This window comes from Lontra canadensis, unplaced genomic scaffold (genome assembly GCF_010015895.1).
Source record: "Lontra canadensis isolate GAN:19392208 unplaced genomic scaffold, GSC_riverotter_1.0 scaffold154, whole genome shotgun sequence".
In the NCBI taxonomy this organism is placed as follows: domain Eukaryota; kingdom Metazoa; phylum Chordata; class Mammalia; order Carnivora; family Mustelidae; genus Lontra; species Lontra canadensis.
In genome coordinates this window covers 1,589,330-1,609,723 of record NW_022631148.1, presented here as the reverse complement: position 1 = coordinate 1,609,723, position 20,394 = coordinate 1,589,330, and the positions used below count along the sequence as shown (strand labels likewise).

At 45.2% G+C, this 20,394-nt stretch overlaps 1 protein-coding gene across 1 annotated transcript in view; it reads right to left on the bottom strand.

The window, feature by feature from the left end:
• The window catches only part of LOC116859329 (receptor-type tyrosine-protein phosphatase eta-like), a 48,828-nt gene that overhangs the window by 15,734 nt on the left and 12,700 nt on the right, over positions 1 to 20,394 (bottom strand). Inside the window, exons 7-16 of the mRNA XM_032844540.1 lie at positions 16,464 to 16,721; positions 15,242 to 15,520; positions 12,948 to 13,238; positions 8,514 to 8,645; positions 6,837 to 7,047; positions 6,600 to 6,724; positions 4,176 to 4,263; positions 2,031 to 2,072; positions 1,493 to 1,501; positions 1,303 to 1,390 (exon numbers count right to left, since the gene is read on the bottom strand). Coding sequence (XP_032700431.1) covers positions 1,303 to 1,390; positions 1,493 to 1,501; positions 2,031 to 2,072; positions 4,176 to 4,263; positions 6,600 to 6,724; positions 6,837 to 7,047; positions 8,514 to 8,645; positions 12,948 to 13,238; positions 15,242 to 15,520; positions 16,464 to 16,721 — 1,523 coding nt within the window. The remainder of the gene's footprint in view (positions 1 to 1,302; positions 1,391 to 1,492; positions 1,502 to 2,030; positions 2,073 to 4,175; positions 4,264 to 6,599; positions 6,725 to 6,836; positions 7,048 to 8,513; positions 8,646 to 12,947; positions 13,239 to 15,241; positions 15,521 to 16,463; positions 16,722 to 20,394) is intronic.

Sequence of the window (20,394 nt, the reverse complement as noted above, 5' to 3'; positions counted from 1 at the left end):
CCTGATTTCCAGAACCATGAGAGAACAATTGATGTCAGAAGCCACCCAGTCTGTGGTGCTTTGTTAAGGCAGCCCGTGGGAACTAATGCAGAGGTCCCACTCAAAGAAAAAGCATAATCCTTGCCTTCAAAGAGCTTACAACCTGGGAGCGGGGAGTAGGCGGAAATCACTAACTTTACAACGAGGCAGAATTAGATAAATCCTGGATGTCACTGACAGGCAACACCTCACAGGGGTAAGGGACCCAAAGACAGAATTTACGTCCTGAGCGGTGCTTTGAGTCATGCAGCTGGTTGAATGGCAGCCCCCAAAAAGGCAGGCCCATATCCTAATCCCCGCAACCTGTGGCTGTGAGCTGCTTTTGGAAGAGTCTTGCGGAATGGATTTAAGTTGAGAATTGAGGTGAGATCATCCCGGAATCTGCAGGTGGGCCCCAAATCTAGTAACAAGTGTGCTCACCCAAGACACCCCGAGGGGAGCCATGGTGGGGGGAGCCACAGAGCAGAGACACAGCCCCAAGCCACAGAACACCTGGAGCCACCCACTTTGGAAGAGGCAAGGAAGGGGATCCCCGCCCAGAGAGATGGAGGGAGGACTGGTCTGCTGACACCCGACTCTAGACTTAGTAGAGCCTCCAGAACCACAAGAGAATACAAATCTAATGTTTAAAGCCACGAGTTTGTGGTGATTTGTTATGGCAGCCACAGGAAGCCAGTGCAAATGGCGAGCCAGAGACAGCAGCAGGGCAGCAGGCAAGGGAGGCAGGGCAGGGAGGGCAGCAGGGCGGGACAGGGTGGGGAGGGTGGCAGGGCAGGGCGGGGAGAGCGAGCGTGTGAGTGTGCGTGGCCATTCTGAGGGAGGGGCTCTGGGCTGGTGAGGGTGGTCAGAGCACACTGGACAGGACAGAACAGGATGGAAGCACAGGAACTCTTTCCGCGGCTCTTCACATGATGCTCAGGAATCGACCTGGGCCACACAGCGCCCCACGCCAGCCCCCACAGCTTCGCAACTACTCCAGTGAACAGCCCTCCGACTGAAGTACCCAGTTTCTCTCCCTCTCTCTGCATAATCTTCATTTCTCAACAAGGTTAAACACACAAACCACTAGCAGTGGGGGTACATCTAAGGGCTCGCAGCCCACGCGGCCACAGTGGGTCCCCCGGGCGACATGCAAGAGCTCCTCCGCCCTCCAAGAGGGCCGCCTCTCACCCAGCGCTTCTCCCTGCAACAAAAATGGGCGGGTCCCCAACTTTTGGAAGAAACATAAAGCAGTTAAAAAACACATTATTTACAACCACGTACTTCATATTCTTCTGCAAACCCACAGTTGGAGTCTGCTTGTTGTTTCTTAAAGTAGGCCTCGAAATTCTCCACTTTGATTAACTTGGATCTAAGAAAACAGAACAACTTCTTAGAACTCTTTTATATTCAATAAAGTTCATGCTCAAAACAGAAAAATACAAGTTATTAAAAAATTAAAGCAGCTACTCACTTTTTAGGTCTTCATCATAGAAAGGGAAAGAAAAAAATAATCCATTAGAAACACCGACTCAGTCATGACTCAAGAAATAATAGTAAACATCTTCCCAAAAGAACAAAAACCATAATAATAAATGAGGGAGGGAGGGCTCACTATAATGTTATTTATAAACCACTGAAATGTAAATCAGGAAATCTCACTTTTAGACCCTCTCACGTCACCGATTGGCTTTGTGACTTCCAACAAGGTCCTCTCCTAGATATTGATAACCCATTTATTTTTCCTTAAAAATCACAAAATACAAATTTATTGGTAGAATATGGAAGTGAGGTTTTACTCGCCTTAGGAGAACATGGCAAGGAAGCTACTAGCTTCAGGAGACAAACAGATTCCTTGCAGAAAAACAAAGCTAGCAAGAACTTCGGGATGATCATGGCCAAATGTGTTAGAAAAAAGGACAGCAAGTTCCACCAAAAATTCTCTAGATAGTTACTGAACAGATTGGGGGATTAAATGTCTTCAAATAAAGCTCATAACTCCAGAGACTTACTTAATTTGAGAAAAGGATACCTCATTATTCTTCGCATCTTTCCTGTTTTAAAAGAAACAAAGACCCAATAAGACCAAAAAAAGGGTAATTCTGGGCTTTTCCACTTTCATGTATCTACAAAATGCCATATATATATATATATATATGACACTAAATCTTGTTCCCTAACACTAAGCTTAGAGGTCTAGGCAGCAAACCCTGGTTACAAATCTGCGAAGTAACTCTCTTTCATACCATCCAAAAGTATGGAAGAACCTTGCTCAGGCCACCGTTAGAAATACTTCTGGGTAAATGTGAATCCACAGCATGACTCCTTTGTAAAGCCAGAGTCATTTCTTCAAACTCTTCTTTGAGAAGGGCTTCCCGATAAGTTAATGAAATAAACCAGAAAATACCTCCACTATAGGTATGGTGGTGGGACTCCTGGCAATCTCCTGCATTGTTGGCTAAACCCCATATTGGTGTTTAAAATATACACACACACACACAAACACACACACATACACACACCCCTTCTGGAAGGTGACTTGTCAGTATGTATCAAAATTGAGGGGCTCAGTGGGGTAAGCATCTGCCTTCAGCTCAGGCTGTCATTTCAGACTCCTGGGATCAAGCACCAAATGCAGAGAGCCTGCTTCTCCCTCTCCCTGTCCCCCTCCCGCCTGCTTATGCTCTCTCTATCTCTTTCTCTCTCTTACTCAAACAAATAAAATCTTTAAAAAAAAAAAATTTGGAAACAGGCACCATACCCAAAGAGTCAGCAAACTGCCCACTTTGGGATTTAGCCTAAGGAAATAATCATGAATGTGCCCAGAGATTTAGAGACAAGTTAACTAACTGTAACAAAAAAAAAAAAAAAAAACCTGAAGACATCAGGAAAATTGAATAATTTCCACACAGTTGAATACTCTGTATCTACTTAAAATGAAGAAGATTTGAAGCTGTCCAGACTAGAAAATGATGTCCATAATATGATTCCGTGTGTGTGTGTGTGTGTGTGTGTATTCATCTGTGAGTTTCACAACCATATCAATGTGAAATGTAGTTTTGTGCAGGAGCTGTGATTATGAATTATCTAGTTCCTTTGCTCTTCTTTTTCTTTTCTGCTTTTTGTTTTGTTTGTTACCACAAGCATGTATAACACTTATTTCAACAAAAAACAATAAAGCTGTTTTGACCCCTCCTCACACACACACACACATTTAAAATCTGCCTGTCAACCCAACAGGGTAAGATGGCGGCAGAAGACCCTGGCGGGGCTGCTTTCAGGAACTCTGAGCCAGAAGGAAACTCCCTGGCTGGCAGCACCTGGGGAGTGCAAATGAATGCCAGCAGATACACATGCTTCACTTGCCCCACACATGGTCAGACAGGAGAGCGAGCAATGAAGTGCAAACACCGGGTTCAAGTTCACTTCCACGCTTCCTACACTAAACTTGTGTGTCCTTGCAATGGGGCTTTCAAGACCCACCTCCTAGAGCCCCATGAACATGAGAATTGATGGAAAACACAAATCCAGGCACACAGGAAGCACTCAAAACAGAGATGCTATTTTTACTACTCACACACTGTATCTATTTAACGCTCGGTGTCATATCACAGAGTCTCCTAGACATCCCGGCAAAGCTCCCTACTGCTACTCAGACCACCCATGTGTTCAAACTTAGCTAACTCGAGAGTGAAATCTCTTAACACCACACCATTGATTCGGGAACCAGAAGGCACAGTTCCGAGGAAGCACCTTACACGGCAGTGTTCACCAGGACCTGATGCCAGGGCGGCTGAGGGGAAGCAGGACTGGCCAGCAGTGGAGAGTGTGGATGACGGGGATGGGGGTGGGGGACCCATGACACTGGTCCTTCCAATCGTGTGACTGTCTGAAATTTTCCATAGTAAAAAGCTCCCTTAGGGGCGCCTGGGTGGCTCAGTCATTAAGCATCTGCCTTCAGCTCAGGTCATGATGCCAGGGTCCTGGAATTGAGCCCCGAATCAGGCTCCCTGCTCAGCAGGGAGTCTGCTTCTCTGTCTCCCACTCCCCCTGCTTGTGCTCCCTCTCTTGCTGTGTCTCTGTCAAATAAATAAGTAAAATATTTTTTTAAAAAGTCCCTTAAAAAGTAGGGTATTGTCACCAACATAAACAGTCACCTTTTCTTTCTCCAGAAGATGAAGCCGCCCACAGCCACAATTACCAAGGCACCAAAGATGCACCCAAAAACTGCTCCACAGATGACACCTGGGGTAAGTCCAAACAGGAAGCACTTCAAAAGATGCTCATGAGTTGATAATATACTATATGTTAATTGAATTTGAATAAAATTTTTTATTTTTTTAATTTTATTTTATTTTTTCAGTGTTCCAAGATTCATTGTTTATGCACCACACCCAGTGCTCCATGAAATACGTGCCCCCCTTGGAGACAAACCATAAGAGACTCTTAATCCCACAAAACAAACTGAGGGTTGCCAGGGGAAGGAGGGTTGGGAGAGGGTGGTTGGGTTATGGACATTGGAGAGGGTATGTGCTATGGTGAGTGCTGTGAAATGTGTAAGCCTGATGATTCACAGACCTGTACCCCTGGGGCTAATAATACATTATATGTTAATAAAAATTTAAAAAATAAAATAAAATACTTGCCCTCCTTAATACCCACCACCAGGCTCACCCAACCCCCCACTTCCTCCCCTCCAGAACCCTTAGTTTGTTTCGCAGAGTCCACAGTCTCTCATGCTTCGTCTCCCCCTTCAATTTCCCCCAATTCACTTTTCTTTTCCTTCTCTTAATGTCCTCCATATCGCTCCTTATGTTCCACAAGTAAGTGAAACCGTATGATAATTGACTCTCTCTGCTTGACTTATTTTACTCAGCATAATCTCCTCCAGTCCCGTCCGTGTTGATACAAAAGTTGGGTATTTATCCTTTCTGATGGAGGCATAATACTCCATTGTATATATGGACCATATCTTCTTTATCCATTCGTCCGTTGAAGGGTATCTTGGTTCTTTCCACAGTTTGGCGACTGTGGCCATTGCTGCTATGAACATTGGGGTGCAGATGGCCCTTCTTTTCAGAACATCTGTATGTTTGGGGTAAATACCCAGTGGTGCAATTGCAGGGTCAGAGGGAAGCTCTATTTTTAGTTTTTTGAGGAATCTCCATCCACACTGTTCTCCAAAGTGGCTGTACCAACTTGCATTCCCACCAACAGTGTAGGAGAGTTCCCCTTTCTCCACATCCTCTCCAACACCTGTTGTTTCCCGTTCTGTTGATTTTGGCCATTATAACTAGTGTAAGGTGGTATCTCAATGTGGTTTGGGGGCAGAAGACATATAAATGGCTAACAGACACATGAAAAAAATGTTCATCAAAATTAAGTTTAAAAAAAAAGATGTTCACAATTGGTCCAGAGTCCTCAAACCAGAGAGTGTGTGCGTGTGTGTGTGTGCGCGTGCACGCATGCGCTAAATATCTTTGGACATAAAATTAGTCCAGGCATTTGGGAGCCAGGGTCCCCCGCCCCAGCCCACCACCAATGGGCTGGCCTTGAGAAAGTCACGGCTCCCCTCCCCCAGGGTTCCTCCACTGCAAACATAAGGAACTGGGCTGTCTATGATTTTCGAGTTGTTCTTACTGCTGATGTCTTTCTTCAGATGAAATTGCAAGCAGCAGCCCAATATATAAAGTAGAAAACCAGGCAGAAACTCTCTTGTGGAGGCAGGGTGGGGCAGGGAGGGTCTCAGACCTGGGTCCTGTTTGGTGGAGTGACCGCTGTTTAAAAACCACTAGAAAAAATGTTCCCTGTGGTTCCTGCCACCTCTAACTCTGTGAGACTAACAGCCACCAATGAGCAGAAGTACCAACAGCACTGTGCTCAAGTGACAGAAAACCCCTCGGATTACTGGGGGAGGGAGTGGGGGTTCCCTGAACTTGGCTCCTGGGGCTTCTTTCCTGAAGCAAACAACTATCAAGTGTAAAAACCGGACACACTAACAAACCAGCGGATCACTTTGCCGCTGGCCTGAAGGTAAAGTGTATACTACTCCCTTGGGTCCCTGAGGCTCCAGAATCACTTGGTGTGACAAAGGCTCCAGAATCACTCTGTGTGACAAAGGACAGGAGTGCTTGACAAGGAGTTTGAGGCCAGAGTATCGAGCCTGCCTCTACGCAAGTCACTGCCCCTCTCTGGGCCTTCACAGCCTTGTGTCTCAGAAAGGAGCTGGACAAGACAATTTCTGCAGCTCCTTTGGCCCTAACATTTGAAGATGCCATGCACTAAAGTCAAATGGTGCCTGGCACGTGGGCACACGGATGACCACTCTGAGAAAAAGGACTAAATGTGTTTGCAGAGTGGAAGGGCAATGGGCTGAGGAGAGACATAGTGGGGGCGGGCAGGGCGGGGGGCCTCCTTCCAGGAAGCAGATGTGGCCCTTGATGGCCACGAGACCTCTCAGCTTCTGAGAGGAGAGACCAGCCCTCCCAGGGATGGAGGGAGGTGCGCAGACTCCTGGCCTTCTGTCCACACCAGAAGCAAAACCCCACTGAGATGTTAAGAGCACTGTTGTTCTTTTCTACCTGGATCCTGGGGCAAGAACACTGCATCTGAATAGGGACTGAAGGACACGTAGCTCTCGGGCCCGTCTATGAGTCCGTTATTGCGAAGGTTAAAGGTGATGTTGGTGAAGCCGGCCACACAAGCCCTATGGGATGACAAGAAGGAAAGAGATAGCTGAGACAGGGCCACCACCGTGGTGTGCGAACTTCGCACTCACGAGGATTGGCCCCAGAGGCCAAGAACCACTAGGGCATTACCGATAGGAGCCCAGGGGTTCCAGCTTCCCGTTGTAATAACCGTGCGTGGTTGACTCGTTCCCAACATCGACTTCGTATTTCAAGACCTCAGCCAAGCCCTGAGAACGTCTCTTCTCTTCTGTGGTTATGAGGTATGTCACGTAAGTATCTGAGGCCCCCTTTTTGAAATCCTCATACGTGTATCTCAAAACATCTGCAGATGGCTGAACAGCTAAGAAAGGCACACAGAAAGAAAGTCATAAGAAAGTGACTGCAGAGAGAGATTTCCATTTCTCACGTATCTAAATAGTGATATTGATGCTGGGCGGTAATGACGATAGCTCCCATCTCTCACGTGTGCTCTCCGTCAGGCTTCACTTAAACTAAGTTGTACCTGCTTTACTTATCTCTGTGCACTAAACGACAGACACTGACAATAGTCTCATCACATGGGTTTACTGTACCCATCTTACAGGTGGGAAAATGAAGGCATGGAAAGCTAAAAGGACCTGGGCCCAAGACCACACTGCATATACAGTGGGGTTGATTTTCAAGCCAGACCATCGACTCAGTGCCTGTGGTCTCTTTACCACAGGGTGATATTGGTCACTGTGGTCACTATGAAATATTTCCTCCTTCATTCAACAACGTCTAAGCTTGGATTTTGCTGGAAATCTTCACCACAAAATGACCTGAAACAGACCCAAAACGAAAAGACAGAGAGACTGGGAGATCTCAGCATCAGTTGTGGAAACCCTGCCATGGGTTTATGACACCAGCAAAGTCCTTGTGTTCCAGGATCCCCACACCCCTCACAAGGGGCTCCACCTCTGGGTCCTCAAGGAGGTGAGGACAGTACCCTGGGCAGGGCTGAGAGAATGGGCAGAGGCAGTACTGCATTGTTCCCATTTAAAGAATCAACAAAACAACAGAACGTGGCCTTGAAAATGCAGCCTTGTGCATTGCACAAGGACAGCTAACACTAACAAGAACAACCCCAAATCACACCTTTCTTCCCACCAAAGAATGTTATGGAGCCCCACTGGGGAAAAGGAGCATGTGAGCCCCCTCCTCTCTCAGCTGTGAGGATGCTTTCTGCAAGTTTTTAACCACAAATGCAGAAGTCACTTTCTGTTTTCCTTCGAGAGAAAGCCACCCTCTAGTATAACAGGTGTGCGTGTGTGTGCACATGCGTGCATGCACGTGTGTGTGTGTGTGAGAGAGAGAAAGAGAGAGAGTTGGTTAACAGACTAACATTCTGTCACCTGAAAGATCCTGTGTTGTAAAAGAGAAGAAAAACCTAGGTCAGAGGTCAGCAAAGTACAACCCACAGGCCAGATCCAGCCGGCCACCCATTCTGATAAATAATATATTAATGGAACAGACACACTCATACTTCACGCCCCTTCTGCGGCCACTCTCACCCCACAGTGCCAGAGTCCAGCAGCTGTGAGAGGGACTGCACAGCCTGCAAAGCTGAAACTATTTGCTATCCAGCCCTTCACAGAAAGTCTGTCAACCCTGACCTAGATCATCGGACAAAGAGCTCACCCACCACCTTCTGAGCACCAAAGCGTGGGTGACAGTGTAAAAACAGACATGTGCTTGTATCTCCAGTGTGCCTAAGTGGGCACAGGAATGGGCCACTGTCATGGCATGGCTCCTGGGCTATTGGAGCCATAACCGACCCCTCCTTACCATTCCCAGTGGTGAGAATCAGCGCATAGGCTTTGATGGGTCCGTGGCTGGCTTCAAAGCCACTGAACTCAACCTTTACGGAATTGTGACTGATGGACGTAATATTCGGGGATCCATCTGGAGAAGGGGGGGCTGAAACAGAACAAAGCAAAACATGATCACCCACCATTTAAAACCAAAGAGGGAATAAAATTATTAAGGTGAAGTTTGCTATAGTGCCTTCAAGCTCTGCCCTTGCTCTGGGAGCAGGGAGTGGGGCTCAGGGAAAGCACATCCAGAGCAAGGGACAGGAAAGGGAAGTAGGGGGCAGAGATGGCAGATCCCCAGCTCACAACGGCACCTTCAGCATGCCCAGCCACACGCCCGGGCAGGCTCCCAGCAGCCTTGTTTGTTGAAGACAGCCTGCCTTTCTTATCGTCTTATCATCCTGACCCAAAGAACCAGGGTGGATGGAGAGCGAGAGAGAGCCTGTGTGGCTGGGACTCTGAGGTGGGAGCTGTCCGCAGTCACCTGCCCACCGCGTGGCCACAGCACCAGACGGTTTGGTTGGCTGAGGACCATGATGGAACAGAGAGACCTGGATGAAAGCAAAGCTGAGGGATGCCTCTGGGTGGCTCAGTCGGTTAAGCCGCTGCCTTCGGCTCGGGTCATGATTCCAGGGTCCTGGGATTGAGTCCCACATCCGGCTCCTTGCTTGGCAGGGAGCCTACTTCTCTCTCCGCCTCTGCCTGCTTGTGCGCTCTCTCTCTGATAAATAAATAAAATCTTTAAAAAAAGAAAAGAAAGAAAGCAAAGCTGACATGAAGAGGATGCGCTTTCTCCTGAGACCTGGCTGTGTTCCTGGTCCACATTCTTCAAACTAAAGTCCTCATTTTTTTTGCTGGAGTTGGTTTAAAATGCCACCTAGAGAAACCCGACTGATCCCTCTCCCAGAAAAGCCCATGCAGGAACATTCCATGCACGACCTTCACGAGGATGTGCCTCCCCTTTCTGAACTGAGCTGCTGAAGTCAGCCTCCGAGTTAACACAAGAGGAAGAAAACGCTGAATTAAAGATGATCCTTCTCCACGCACACAGATACACACACACACACGTACTCTCCCTTTACCTAAATCTGTCTCCCACGTACAGTTCGAATGTTTTCATCATTATAGTCAAGATTCAGGAAGACTGAGAAAACTGAACAAAAACACGGCAGCGGGGCTCCCACACTTGGTGCTGCCCAGGGTGGCAGCCACCAGCCACGCAGAGCTGCTCAGCTGCTAAAACATGACCAGCCCCAGTTCGGGCGTGCTAGGCGTGTAATCATGGACTGGATGCCGAAGACTGAGCATGAGAAAAGAATGTAAAATAATTCATCGATAATTGACTTTGTGTAGATTACGTGTTGGAATGATGTTTTTAATATATAATATATAATGATGTTTTTATTTTTTTTAAAGATTTTGTTTATTTATTTGACACAGAGAAAGAGAGATCACAAGGAGGCAGAGAGGCAGGCAGAGAGAGAGGCAGAAGCAGGCTCCCTGCTGAGCAGAGAGCCCGATGCAGGGCACCATCCCAGGACCCTGAGATCATGACCTGGGCCGAAGGCAGAGGCTTAACCCACTGAGCCACCCAGGTGCCCCTATAATGATGTTTTTAATATTAAATGTGATTTAAATCGTCAGCTCTTCCTTTTTACTTTATTTTTTTAATTTTCATATGAAGATTTTATTTATTTATTTGAGAAAGAGAGAGAGAGTGAGCAAGCACGAGTGGGTGGGGGAGAGGCAGAAGGAGAGAGAGAAGCAGACTCCTAACTGAGCAGGGGAGCTGGACACCAGGCTTCATCCCAGGACCCTGGGATCACGACCTGAGCCAAAGGCAGATGCTTAACACACTGAGCCACCCAGGTGCCCCTTTTTACTTTTTTTATTCTTTTTTTTTTAAGATTTTATTTATTTGACAGAGAGAGATCACAAGTAGGCAGAGAGGCAAGCAGAGAGAGAGAAAGAGAGGGAGGAGGAAGCAGGCTCCCTGCCCAGCAGAGAGCTCGATGTGGCACTCGATCCCAGGACCCTGAGATCATGACCTGAGCTGAAAGCAGAGGCTTAACCCACTGAGCCACCCAGGCAGCCCTTACTTTTTTTTTTTTTTTAATGCAGCCCCTCGGAAATGTTAAATGCTGCAAGAGACTCCTATTATTTTCTATAGGACAGCACAGCTTTGAACCAGGCTTCGGCAACCTCTCAAGTAACTGAGAGTAGTGACCACTTGGGGGCGCTATCCCCATGTCTAATTGTCAACCACCTAGCCAGGCTTCCCAACCTAGACTCCAGGGATTCCCGTCAGCTCTTTGCCTGTTAGCTGCCCAGAGGGGACTAGATTGTCAGCGGCATGCTAGCTCATCTACCTGCAGGGCTGGAAATCCTCTCCCTCTCTGCGCTTATCTGAATCCTTTGCTCCAGGGACCCCATCTGCCTTACTCACCAGTGTCCCTCACCCCAGGCATAGAGTCAGCAACTAACAAATGACGGCTAGAAGACCATCACTCCAGTTCTCCGAGATTACCCATCCCATACCTCTCAGAGAAAATGCAGCTCCACCTTTATGATAAATAAAAGATATGTTAATTTTGTCTATAAAAGTTCATCTGCGGGAGGGGTCACCCGCATAGCTCAGATGGTTCAAAGATCAGCTCTTGGTTTCGGTTCAGGTCATGATCTCATGGGTCATGAGCTTGAGCCCTGCATCAGGCTCCATGCTCAGCCCGGAGTCTGCCTGAAGATTCTCTCCCTCTGCCCCTCTTCCCCACCCCCCAACCCACTCTCTCTCTCTCTCAAACAAATACATAAATCTTAAAGAAAAATTCATCTGAGGAAAGGGAGAGGTACAGATTGAAAAGTAAGAGAATTACTGGACTAAAGAACTGGTCATTATCCAAACCTACCATACTGTTCAGCTTCAGAAACAACTATTTCTGACAAGTTCCTTCTCTTCCCTAGGCACTGCGTATAGCCCTAAAGATACCGAGTCAGATATGGCTTATGTTTCTCAGCAGCTGACGAGACGACACTATAAAACAGAAACTACAGAGAAGGTTCATTATTTCTATTGTGTTCTAGATTGCTGCAGAAACCTGAAGGAGTGTGACCCAGGGCATCTGATACAGTTGTGTACTACACAACTTCAAGGAGCCCCATGCACACTGTAGTCCATATGAATGGTGTCCCCTGGAACTGTGTGGTGCACAACCTGAGCAGCCATACATGGCCACTCTCAAGCGGTCTTGCAAACACATTACCTCATCTAATTTGTATAACAATCCTGAAAGCTAGTATTATTTCCCCTTTTTATAACCAAGAAAAACAAGGCTCATAAAGGTTAGGTAGCTCTTCTGAGATCCCATAGCTGGCAAAAGGCAGAACTCAGAATCAAACCCAGGTCTCCCTGTCTAAATCCAAGGCTCTGTGCACAGAACCCCTCAAACACTTTCAAGTCAGTGTTCCTATAGTAAGAGGCCTTTTTTTCTTATTACACTCACGGATTCTTTGGGAAATTTCCAGAAACATTCTAATACCCCAAAGGAAACATATACAGGAGTCAAGAGCACAAAACAAAACCAACCCACCAGGCTGATCTAAGACATAATGTTGGCAAAGACATTGCAAGGAAAAGATAGGTAAAAACAAAACAAAGACATCATAAGGAACCTTTTTTCCAAGTACAAAAAATAAGAACAATGAGCATGAAAAGTTTGACTAGTGGGATCCCCTGGACAGGAAGTGGTCCCTGTGCCTCAAAATAGGTGGGGAGCTTATCCATATGGATTCTAGGGAAATGGGAATCTTGACTGGATATGTGATCATAAGGAATAAAAGCACTTCTCACTTTTTAAGTGTGATGGTAAGAGCAATGTGGTTCTGTCAGAAAGGGGAAAGGAGCTTCTATCTTGGAGGAATGCTTCCTGATATATTTATAAATAAAGGTATAGAATGACCAGGACTGATCTCAAAGTAATCCAGTCAGGGAGGAGGGGATCTAAATGAAAGAAGATTGGTCAAACTCTGACAAACGTCCAATTGGGTGGTGATGGATATGTGGGTTTCTTTATGCCTCCTTCTACTTTTGTGTATATATGAATATTTCTATGAAAATGTTTTTTGGTAATGCAGTCAGGGAACTTACTACTTAAAACGTGGCAATGAATTATTCTATAAAACAAAGGAAGCTTTTGGAATACAAAAAAAAAGAGTCCCTCTTACTCTGCATTTTAATGCTAGATTTCTATAGAATTAACAGTCTATGCCAACAAAAACAAGTATTTTAGTAGAAATTGAAAAAGAAATACAGGCTTTTAGGCCACACTTGCAGACCCACTGGGACGGCGTTCTCTAGGAGTGACCACAATGCCATCTGTCCCCCCTCCACCACCACCACCACAAAGCCCACCTGTGATGCCAGTGAGGCAGGTGTTTTGGGCGGGAGATGCGGTCTTGTTGCAGGAAGAGGCAGCGACGCTGATGTTGTAGGAGGTAGAAAAATTCAAACATGTGATTTCTGTCCTGTACTCAGTGCCGTTCTCTGAGGAGCAGTTCTCCAGGTCTGTCACATTTTCCCAAGCTCCTCTGCTGATCTCCAGCCGGAAGCCCGTGTTGGCGCCAGGAGGACAGGGCCACTTGAGAATCAAGGTTGGCTCTTTGGGGACCACTTCGCAATGGAAGAAGGCTACTGGTGCGGGATCTGCCAAGCAAGGACAGCACATCATGAGAGTGTGGGACTTGTGCCTTGCCGGACACTGGCCCTCGGAGAGCAGCAGAATCCCAGCTCATCTGTAATGCGGAGAGAGCCACGCGGTCCAGTAGAAGAGGCAGAGGCTGACATTGAATCAGGCATCACTGAACTGTGTGACCTTGGCTCAGTCACCCAACTAAGTCTCAGCTGCAGGACTGTATGGGGAACTACATGAAACAGTGGCCACCAGTCACCACGCCGGAAGACGACAGGGCTCCGTGAGAACTAGCTGTGGCATAACAGCATGGGAACAGCAACTCCTTCACCCGCGTCATCTCACCTTGGGGCCATCCTGACAATCCTTCTGTTAGAGGTAGGGTTAACACCTATTAACTCTGCCAGTGTGTCAGCTGAGGCTTCAAGAGGTTACGTTAAGTTGCTAAAGATGATGTGACTGGTAAGCAACAAAGCCAGAACTGGAGCCCAGGATTTCCAAACCCAAGGCCAGGGTATTTTGTAGACACACAGCATGCTGAATAATCAATGGTAAATGGGATCAGTTTCTTCATCTTTAAAATGGGGTGTCAGGGGTGCCTGGCTGGTTAGTCAGTTAATCTTCCAACTCTAGATTTTGGCTCAGGTCATGATCTTGGGGTTGTGTACCAATGTACTAGGGGAGAGTATTATCACTACTTCAATGCTGCAGTATTTTGCAGCAGGAAAAGCACTAACAAATCACTAGAAGCAGCTCCCACATGCTTCACCGGAGGCCTGAAAAAGTCATCTGCCCAGTGCACACCTACCGCCACAGCTCCTCTTCCAGCCCCCTCCAGTCATAAAGGCTCATGTACGTTTTTCTCTTGCTATTGGTGGCAATTATTATAGCTAAGATAAATGTCAGCATGGAAGCAACCCAAACCACAAAGGTCAGTGTCTAGACCAGGCAGATGGAGCCCAAGATAGCAGAAGTGACTCAGAGTTGCTAGGATTTCTTAGCTGCTCCCCGTGAGAGGTCAGAGGTCATCAAGGTCCCAGCTCCCACACCACCAGGAAGGCTGATCCAATGGGAACCCTCCACTTCCAGATCAGCCTGAACACACTTGCATAGCTTGGTCTAAGGAAGAGAAGATGTTGGTACAAAGGGGGTAGAGAATAAGGTGGTACACAGGTGCCAAGGTGACAAAGGGCGCAGATCTGTGAGCCGAAGCACTTAGAACCACCTGTAAAACACTCCCTGGGTCCCTCTCTGAAGCTCCCTCAGTTAAACGCAGGCTACCCTTCTCTTTGTAGCACTATTTACACTCAGAGATAAGGATCAAGACAGGTGAAAAGGATGAGCATCCATTTTAACAATATCCTTTCGATCTTCTTCAGTGGGGAAGCCAAACTATGAACTACAAGCCTGGATGGCATCCATTTCCTGTCCCATGGCCTCTCAGGCCTCACCATCTGCCCATCCGTCGCCCCGTTGCTCCCATTGGTCCACTCCCGCCATCCTGGCCTCCTGATCTTCCTTCAACCCAGCGGGCACACTCCAGCCCCATGGCCTTTGCACTGGCTGTTTCTCTGACTATCATGCTCTATGCCCTGACAGTCATATGGCTGGCTCCTTCACTTCCTTCAGGTCTTTGCTGAACAGTTACCTTTTCACTGGGGCACCCTAGATAAACATCTCATCTCCCCCTTCCTTCTACTTTTTCCTCTGCCGAGCAGTAACTATCATCTAATAACTTACTTATTTATCTTGTTTATTACCTGTCTTCCCCACCAAAATAAAAATTCCAGGAAGGCAGGGACTTGTGGGTATCATTAACAGCACTTGGCATATAGTAACTGTTTGATAAATCCCTGAGTGAATAAATGATAAGAATAACTAGACAGCACTAATAAGCTAATAGGATGTCTCAAAGAGATCAGCGTATTCCGTACAACACAAAACTGATCAAAGTCTGTAGAGGACCTACCTGCAAGGTCAGCACCACCCAGGAAAGGTGCCACCCGAGGCTACTCACCTGTACAGAATGACTGCCAGCTCGGTGACAGGGACCAGGTAGCATTCCCAACTTGGGTGAAGATCTCCACCATGTATACCGACCCAGGTATTAACTCGGTGATGGTGGCACTGGTGACACCCATGTCTGTGATGAGTTCTCTTGCATTGCTAGAACTTCCATCCTTCTTAATAAAAAGGTGGTAGGTGTACATATCAGAATCTTCATCAAAGTTCTGCCAAATTAAGGTTGCTGCTGTGGTGTTGATACTTATTTCAATGTTGGATACAATGCTGGGCCCTTCGTTTCAACGACAACAACAACAAAAAAAGACACGGATTAGCCCTGAATTCCAAGACTATTTTATTTACTGCCTCTAAAAAACAGGCTGACCCCTTTGGGACAGAATCAATAAAGCTAACATTTGCTGACTCAAACAACAGAAGTCTTCCCAAAAAGACCTTCAGAAAATAATCATATAGATTAAATCTCAGAAAAAAAATTCTTTCTTACTGCTTTTAATTATCTGAAATATATTTTCCAGATATAATTTCCTATCTGTTTTGGAAGTCTGATTAAGGAAAGAGAAAAATATACTAAAAAGATAACACACACTACCATGTCTACCATGTAAGTTAGATCAAACATTAGCAAGACACCTCCCTTACTGGGGTACCTGGGTGGCTCAGTGGGTTAAGCCTCTGCCTTTGGCTCAGGTCATGATCTCAGGGTCCTGGGATCAAGGCCCGCATCGGGCTCTCTGCTCAGCAGGGAGCCTGTTTCCCCCCACCCCGCCCTCTCTCTCTGCCTGTCTCTCTGCCTACTTGTGATCTCCCTCTCCACATCAAATAAATAAATAAAATCCTTAAAAAAAATAAATTTTTAAAAAGATACCTCCCTTACTGCTCCTCGTGTAAGCAGTATCTTCTAATGGAAGCATGACAAGGTGACCCTCCTCTAGTCTGTATTCCCAAGGAATGAATGAAACAGTTATGTCGTCCATGCTCATCAGATCACTTTCTGCTTCTAAAGACAATTCCAGGTTCATATGGCTCAGTAGCAACACTGAGAACAGCAGAATCTCTGCTGTTTTCTGATGTTTTCCACTTAAGCAGCTTCCTACTCTAGCGGGAACCCGGAAACACAGTGGTCCCTTCCCCACTGTTTAAGCAAGGCTTACTTCCCACCCTCCAGGAGAGAGTCAGGAAGAATAGTCCTTGACCCGGCATCCTAAGAGACTTACTTGTGTACGGTGCAGTGAAGTCGGACTTCCCCACGATGTGGTCCACTTCTGGAAAGATCGTGATGTTATATAAGGTGCCTGGAACCAAGTCCTTGAGAGTGATAGCTTTGTGAGAGCTGTATGTCCTGTTAGTGCCATACTTGGACTGTAAGTCCAAGTAGTAGGTATAGTCAGAAGCATTATCTGTATTCTGCCACTCCAACTCCATTTCGGTTGTGGTGACATTGAGCACACGGATGTCAAAGACCATGCTGGGGTCTGGTTGGAAGAAAGGAAGAGAAGAAGAAGTCTGTCAAGGACCATCATAATGCCCACCTTGATTTCAAAATGTCAAGAGAACTGTTCTTTTGCCATCAAAGCCTCAAATGAGTTCACAAAAGGTAAATTCCAAAACAAGGTAGAAACACATTTCTTTCAGGAATTTTGGCTCTTCCATAGCACAGATGAATGTACCAATTCATCTGCCAGTTCTCTGGTCTTTTGCTTTTGCCCTAAAAATGCCCCCCCCTTCAGGGGTCTTCTGGAGTGGAAATCAGGTTCGGTTTCCTGATCTGAGTGCTGATGACCAGATGGGTTCAGTGTGTGAAAATTCATCAAACCATGCACTTAGGCTGTGTGTGTTTTTCAGGATGTACCCTGCATCTTGATAAATAGGCTTTTATTTTTTAATCATTTTCTCAAAAGAAAACATCTTCCTATAAGAGAACAGCTGAAATGCAGAGTTGACATTCGCTAGGTTGGGGGGAATCTGAGGACGGGCTGAAGGGAAAACACATACACACAGTCCAGCCTTGGAGCTGGGCTCAGAAGAGAAGTGTCCCTCAGGACCCCGCTCCGCCCACCTCACCTCTGCAAACCAAACCAGATATAATATGAATGCACAGATCAAGGCCCAGAAATAAGGACATAAGCAGAGCGTCTCTTCTGCCCTTGCTTTCAGCACAATTCTCTCTTCACCTGGGAACCGAGGTCACCTCTAACGAGAGGAACTGAGTGGCTGAAGGGACAGAAGAGGGAAAGAAATATTTTCACTGTAAAATTTTTTGGGGGGTATCATTATTTTGTACCACCTGCATGCGCTCCCTTCCAAAAAAAATTTTTTTTAGATTTTATTTATTTGAGAGAGAGTAAGAGCAAGAACACAAGCAGGAGGAGCAGCAGAGGGAGAGGGAGAAGCAGGCTCCCCAGTGAGCAGAGAGCCTGACGTGGGGCTTGATCCCAGGATCCCGGGACCATGACCTGAGCTGAAGGCAGGCACTTAACTGACGGAGCCATCCAGGCACCCCCCCAAATTTATTTTTTTAAGTGTGTTCTCCTTAAAGGGAGGTAGCTTTGAGAGGCTTCTTTCCCTACCACCAAATTCCCGATGTCAAAGGGATGCCACAGAGACCATAAAAGAAAACCATTATCTATAAAGATAAAAGAATCTATAAATAATCTAAATATTCCATAAAAAGAGAAGGGCTTTGTAAACTGTGGCCTGGCTACCAAATGAAACATTTTGCAGCCACTAAAAACATGAAGACCATTAAAAAAAAAAAAAAAAGTTCAACTACAAAATACAATGATTTGTATAATAATCACATGTAAACAAAACCTGTGACCGTGGACACAGATGTGAAAACAACGCAGCTGCGTTAGAAGAGTGGAGTTATTCTTAATTCCTTTCCTTTTGATGGTGGTAAAATACACATGAAATTTATTATTTTAACCATTTGTAAATGTACAACTCAGTGGCATTAAACACACAATGTTGTGTCACCAGCATCACCACTATACCCAGAACATTCCATCACCGCCAGCACACACTCTGTTCCCATTAAACAGCAACTCTTCTCTCCTGGTAACTTCTAATCTAGTTTTGTCTCTAGGAACTTGCCTATTCCAAGAACCTCTTGGAAATGGAAACATATAATATTTGTCCTTCTGTATCTGGTTTCTTTCATGTAGCTTAATGTTCCAGAGGTTTTTCTACATTGTAGCAGGTACCAGGATTTCATCCTTTTTATGGCTGAATAATATTCTATACCATATACATACCATATTTTGTCTATCCACTGCTCTGCTGATGGACAAGTGGTTGCTTCCGCCTCTTAGCTATTGTGAATCATGCTACTACGATCACTGGTGTCCAAGTAACTCAGTCCCATATGGACATATATGATTGGAATTGCTGGGTCATATGGTATTTGTTTCCCTTCTCCAAATTGCCTGTAATGCCATTATACTGATATTTATAATAAGTTGTTCAATAATAGAATGGCAATCTCCTAAGAGACTAATGCCTTGTTAGAACTCTTCTTGATTTCCATTCAATGAGACTCAATTACAGGCTACAGTACAGGAGATGCCTTCTCCTCAACCGACAGTCCTAAATGGCTTTGCAGCTGCACCATATCAAAGTGTCCTCACTCTCACTAACACCTCACTCTTCAAAGCCAGACAGAGGCCAGTGCCCTACCTTGTCACTCTGGGCCAGTTATCAAGCTCACAGAACTCCTATTCCCTACACTGGAAAATAGGTTAACAGAACCTACTTCATGAAGTTGTAATAAAAAATTTTAAATAAAGGATGAGAGCCCAGCACTCGGCAGACCCCCAATATGTTTAACTATTGTTCCATTAAGTTCTGGTTCTTGGCAAGTCAAGCAGTATCAAGGGTCCCCCACCATGGTGATCCTCATCATTAGCAACATTCTCAAAAGAAGAAAAGAGATATATGTTGACATTAAGACCCCATCTCAACAGTTTAATCTAAAATTCAGAGTTGAAAAGGAATTACTACCTTTCATCTGAGGAAGGCACGGTAGCAGTTCTTTATTTTGGAAACAGATCTTTCAAGTAATTAGCAATGTCTTAACCCAACCAACAGAGTTGAAGAAACCCACACAAGGAAAATCTCAAAAGCCCAACTGATTTCATGTGTAGCTAAGGGAATTAGTCTCATTTCTTTATTCTTCCCCTCTCCATAAAAGTTTTCAATTCTCCTACAATCAAAGATCAAAGAATAGTGTGTTTTTCAAACTTCCCCAAAAAAAAATCATTTCAAATTTTAAAAACAACAGAAATGAGCATTAAGTTGTTTTCATGAGATACTTTCATCAATATCATTTAGCCTTAAAGAACAATGTTGTTCATGAAAGACTATAAATAATCTGCTTGTCCAATGAAAGAGGAATACTTAAGTAATTTACAACATATCCAGATCAGTGGTTCTCAAACTTTTGAATCTCAGGACCCTTTACCTTCTTAAAAGAGAATTTTTTAAAAGAGAATTTTTATTTATATAGGCTATATTTATATTTACAGTATTAGAAATTTTTAAAATGAGGGAATTTTTAAAACCTAAGAATACACAAGCCTACATTCCATTAGCCATCAGAGTGATGATGCCATCCCTTGTCATATAGCATCTGGAAAACTCCAATGTACACTCATTATGAGAGAATAAAAGTGAAAAAGCCAAATATCACTTTAGCAGCATTATGATAATAATAATACCTTGTCAACATCTTGAAAGAACCTAGGGAACTCTCAGGGTTCCCTGGATCACACTTTGAATACCAATGATCTATCCCAGGGATCAACCAAGTTTTTCTTTAAGGGCCACAGAACAAATATTTTAAGCTTTATGGGTCATATATTTTCTGTTGCAACTACTTATTTCTAGCACAAAAGAAGTCATAGACAATATGTAAATATATAAGCATGGTTGTGTTCCAATAAAACTTTATTTATAAAAACAGGCAGTGGGCCAGATTTGGCCCATAGGCCATTATTATCTGTTGACCTTTTATTTAGACAATGGAATGCCAGGCAGGTACTAAAACTATCCTGTAGAAATATTTATATTGAAAGGGGAAAATATCCATAATAAGCTAATAAGTGGAAAAAGGCAGATTATAAAACCACGTAAATAGGATGACTTCAA